At 58.7% G+C, this 5081-nt stretch overlaps 2 protein-coding genes across 2 annotated transcripts, besides 3 other annotated features; both read right to left on the bottom strand.

The window, feature by feature from the left end:
- Positions 1-1853, bottom strand: Tc00.1047053509483.19 (dispersed gene family protein 1 (DGF-1), putative; the record flags this gene model as incomplete). Its single annotated transcript, XM_798910.1, has 1 exon — positions 1-1853. A coding segment is annotated over one exon (1853 nt), but the record flags the coding sequence as incomplete, so codon positions are not given.
- Positions 1-3981: a sequence feature (areas not merged during assembly with more than two copies in the genome that could not be assigned to a particular haplotype).
- Positions 471-558: a microsatellite.
- Positions 3982-5081: a sequence feature (heterozygous, non-Esmeraldo-like haplotype).
- Positions 4111-5081, bottom strand: Tc00.1047053509483.10 (surface protease GP63, putative; the record flags this gene model as incomplete). The annotated part of the gene is made up of 1 exon (XM_798909.1): positions 4111-5081. A coding segment is annotated over one exon (971 nt), but the record flags the coding sequence as incomplete, so codon positions are not given.

The raw sequence follows: 5081 nt of genomic DNA, 5'->3' as shown, positions 1-5081 counted from the left end.
CTGAACAGGTTCACGACAAGGCCGCGCTCCACGAGGATGGCAGCGCACGAACCCCCGTAACACACCAGCGTCGACCGCGTCATGACAAACCGCGTCGACAGTAGCCGGACGCCGTCCAGAACAAGCGCGGGGCCGTACCGGTATCCCGTAAGGCCAGGAGTTATCGACACGTACTGCGACCCGCCAACCGTCGCGCGCAGCGTTGAGTTCGCCAGCAGCACACTCGAGTTCGGCGGCATCGCGCCATGCAGCACGATCGTGCCCTCCAGCGACGTCACATTCGTCATGTTGACGAGGGCGTGCGGCATCGGACGCGCCGTGCTATCGCTGAGGCCACCAATCCGCAGCTGCGCACCGCCCGCAAGCACGCAGTGGCGCAGCGTCACGTTCAGAGCGTCAGCGAACGCGTCCATCGAGCGCAGGTCCACCGCCACAGTGATTGGGCCGCTGAACAACACCGAGTCGAAGCACGCCGTCGCACGCCCGCCGCCAACCGTCACCGACTCCGTCAGCGTCACGCCACTCACGCAGCCCTCCGCGCCGCCACCACCGCCACCGGACCCCGCAGGCGGCACGTCGAACGGCAGGCATGCCTCGCCCAGACCGCCGGCACGGCAGCCGCACGCGCAGTCAGAGAACGAAGCCGTCAGCGCATCGAAGCATGCCAGCGCTGCCGCACAGCCGTCGCACGGCACCACGCTCACGGAAAACATGCCGGCCGAACGGTAGTCGTCGCTGCTCTGCAGCACCCGGCCGCCGGCACGGTTGCACTGCACCGACACGGCCCCGCTCGTGATCGTCAGCCCGGAGACAAGCGTCGCGCCAGCGGCAGCGCAGCGCGCAATCGACACGGCACCGCCGCTCAGCGTCACCCCCGACAGCGACGCCACCGACGACGCCTCGCCCACCGCCCACACGTCGTGCATGTCCAGCCACCCGCCGGCACCGACCGTCCCACCGTCGCAGCGCACCAGCGACGACGCGACAGACCCCTCGACGCCCACGAAGCGCAGCACTGAATCAAACACCGCGAGGCGCTCGCCAAGCACAAAGCCACCGCCGCTGCTCACAACCGACACGTTCGTCACGGAGAACACCGAGTGGCTCCGCAAACTGAGACGCGACGAGGACGCCACATGCATCGCGGATGCGGTCGGACCGCCCGACGCCTCCAGCAACACGCCGTCAAGCACCACCGCGCTCGACAGCAGGTCCACACCGCCGCCAACGTACACCGCCGACCCGCCCGCGTGCAACGACCTCAGCACAGTGTTGCTCACACGCAGCTGTGTCTGCAACAGCGACGTCGCGTACAGCACAAGCGGTGACGCCACCGCGTCCGTCAGCCCGCTCAGCTGGGAGTAGCGCATCGGCCCCGGCGTCACAATTGTCGAGTCACGGACCGTCACGTTTGTGTGTTCCGGCAGGTTGTCCACAAACACAAGCGAGCAGTAGCTCCCGGACAGCCCGCTCACGCTCACCTCCAGGCTCCGGTCACTCGCCGCCTCGCCGCTGTAGCCCCGCACGTAGATCTGCGCACCGCCGTCGCACACGCAGTTCCTCAATTCGATGCGCAGCGCGCCGGGAAGCATCGCCGCAACGTCGAACACCACAGCCACGCCGTTCGTGATGGACACGCCGTCCATCAGCACCGTGTCCACGGCGCGGCCAACCGTGATGGCTCTCTCCACCGTGCCGCCCCGCAGTCGCAACACAACCGCATGCACCGCGGGCATACACGCAGCAGCAGCAGCCACCGCCAACGCCGCAAGCAGCGCCACACGCACAGCCGCAATGGCCCTGCGCCGCACGCGGTGCCGGCTGCGCGGACACGCACCCTCCGCAGACCACATCCCTAACCCAATCAGGTATCAACAGGGCTGTCGTGGTGTGTCGCACTCGCCCCGTCGACCGTAACTCCCGTCTATCAAATCCTTTTCTACAGATGGCAAATCCAGATACACAATCCGCCAAATCGTTATCCACTACTACTGCTAATCCTACAGCAAGTAATCCCTAACACCTTGAAACGATGGTTGTGCTGTTCAAACCAAAGTATCTCTAATTGCACAGTCAGAAAAGGAAGAGGCAGCAACAACAGCAAATAAACAAAGGGGCACGCAGAGAGGCATCCGTCCACAGACAGTCTCCATCACAGCACAACCACCGACACAAAGGCGCGGAGATGCAAACACTTCAGTGACACCATCGCTCTCCCCTCATCGGCCAGCACCGCTCAAAATCGCGCCGTGGATTGGTTTTGAAGTAACAGCAATTGTGCAGTATACACGGAACAGCATCGAAATTTCATTCTAAAACTGCCCAAACGTATGTACTCCGCATCGGCTGCCAAAAAAAAAAAAAGGACTACGGAAGGGTATTGCTCCACTCATCCTCCTCCTGACCAAGGCAAACCCTTCATATCCTCTCCCTCTCCACGGCCTGAAAGCCGCAAAAGGCCGTCAAGAAAAAACACGTCTGTGGATGGCCCGGATTTGCGGGCGGGTCGGCAGCCACCCACGCTCGCTCCCTCACACATCTCTTCTCCCCCCACTCGCACACACACAAGGGCGCTGTCATGGGGAAGAGAAGTCCGCCGCTCAGCGCATGCAAGAAGACACACGCAGAAGCCACGCCACCCACGTCGCACCGCAACAAAAAGCAATGCGCGCAGCACACACACAACCGCGACAAGAGGGAATAAGCGAATCCAAGTACATACCGCAGCCCTTTACTTGTCCCTTCCCCGACGGGTGGCGTCCTACACTCATGGAAAGGCACGGCGCACACCATCCGCTCCCCCGAGTGCACTCAGCAGGCCGGCGCCCAGTCACCCCCGTGCCATCGCAATGGGAAACACAAACAAATGTCGACGTCGCGGACCATCGGTGTCTCTAGCAGAAAAGAAGAAAAAGATATGAGGACATGTCAGCAGCACAGACGGCGGTAAGAAACATGAAACGGAAGCACTCAGTGACAGTAGGCACGGCAAAAACGGAAAGAAGCCGCAGGAATTTAAGAAATCAAAAAGAAAAAAAGGGTGAGAGTCCGTCATGACTCCTGGGAAACACAACCAAAAGAAAAATTGATTCGGTAGGAATTTCATGTGCCATGCAACACAAGACGATCGGGGGTGTATGCATATTCCCTGCACAAAAAAAAAAAGGTAATGAAAAAAAAAAGAAGTTATACTCTCCCACCAGCCCACACAACATCCCTTATATTCCATGCGGCGTCCGGCCTGCTCCTCCACTCCTCGTTTTCTGCAGTCCGCCGGACGCGCAGCAGTGACGCCGGCACCGCGAGTGGGCAACAAAAGGGAAACAAAAGTCAGAAACACGTCACTCATAACGGATTGTAGCAATCGAACATTAAAAAAAAAAGAAACTAAGTATTCGAAAAAACACCAAGAAAAACTGAAAAAGTGGGAAAAAAATTTTAAGAAGGGAAAAAAAACATTAAAGAAAAGCATCAAAAACCGCAAGAAAAGCGGCATTTATTCTCCGTGAGGAGTCGCAATTCAACACTCGTTGCCTCACAAGACTGCCACAGCTCCACACAGTCCCAGAAGAAGAAGCATCGACACCCGAGACACGCACACACGCGCAGTGCTGTTAACATTCCAATCACGCAGTATCAATTTCGCGTCGTTGAGCAGGGCGAGGCGGTCCTCTTGGCTCGCGCCGCTCCCGGATTCGGAGTGGTTATTTTCTGGAACAGGAGCCTCGCTTTGTTTGGGCAGCAATCCCTCACTTCCAGCCAGAGGCGCCATGCTTTCTTGTACTGGCTGCGCATCCCCATCTCCAGTGGTCTCCCTTGACTGCAGGGTTGCTGGGTTTGCTCCCTCCTCCGGCGCGGATTGTTCTTCCTCCCCCATCGAGCTTTCCACTTCCGTGGTGAAGAAATCCTCGCTGTACTTTTTCCCAAATCCACCTGCTCCTGCAACAGCGGCCGTAGGCAAATTGTTGTTTTTTGCCAGAGGCGGCTGGAGCTGCTTCCCTCTCACTGCCTGTTGGAGTGCTGGTATTGTTTCCCGCTTGGTGGTCGTGTGGCGCCACGGCAGCCTCGGCGTCTCCCTGTGGCAATGGCTTCAACTGAAAAGCAGCTGAGTCAACACCCTGTGATTCGGTGCAACGGCCGGATCCAATACTCTCTGCAACAGGGACGGGCGCCTCTGGTGAACTTTGTTTCAAGAATTCCGGGCGTACCGTCCTGCCCCACACCCTCTCTTTTGCCGTCCCACCGAGCCACGGGAAGGACACTGCCGCCGGTGGCGGATATTGTGCACAACTCCGCGTAGTTAGGGCAAATGACGCTTTCCTTATCGTAGGGTGGTGTGTCCCACGTAATCGTCGCCCCACCCGCGCATGGAGTCCAATCGACGTTACGCTTTTCGGGATCTTTCAGATGCACTTGCATGCCAAGACACTTCAGTTCCGCATGCATGGCAGCACTCAGATACGTCTCCTCCGGGTACCTCGCATCTGTCGTGTTGGTGGGAAGCGTGTCCAGACACCACGAAGAGGGCTTATCCCCAGGCCTCGCAGACAAATATTCTCCCTTCTTAAAAACAGCCTCAAGGTCCCTCACGTCCATCACGGGATCAATGATGGGGCAACTGTCCATTGGAGGCTTTTTTGACAATTCAACGATACTCGAATGGCACCAACCACGGGAATACCGATCCGACGCGCAGCGTTTGACACCATCGTCTCTGTTGCAGAACATGTGGGAATATTTACTCAGGTTCAGTTCGGAGCACCTCTTCTGCAGCAGCTCACAGCCCGACTTCCTGCCCCAACCCATCGGCTCCGCCATATCCCAGTTCACCTTGAAGTAGCCCAGGTCAGCAAATGCAGCCAGCGTCAGCTCCGTGTAGTAGCCGGCGCCCCCAATCGGTGCCATCAACTCATCCTTCGCGTGGCGCTGTGACCAGTGCGACTCCAGCGTCCTCCCGTCCCCCTCTTGATCTTGTAGCTCCATGCCATAAATGTCATCGCAGTCGTAGTGCTCCCTCGCTGCCATCGCGGCATTCGTCGAGTTCACCACCACCGACAGTGCCCTGCCACGCACACCGGAAC

This window comes from Trypanosoma cruzi, genomic scaffold (assembly GCF_000209065.1).
Source record: "Trypanosoma cruzi strain CL Brener 1047053515949 genomic scaffold, whole genome shotgun sequence".
NCBI lineage: Eukaryota > Euglenozoa > Kinetoplastea > Trypanosomatida > Trypanosomatidae > Trypanosoma > Trypanosoma cruzi.
The sequence above is the reverse complement of the archived record's forward strand: the minus strand, read 5'-3'. Positions and strand labels throughout refer to the sequence as shown.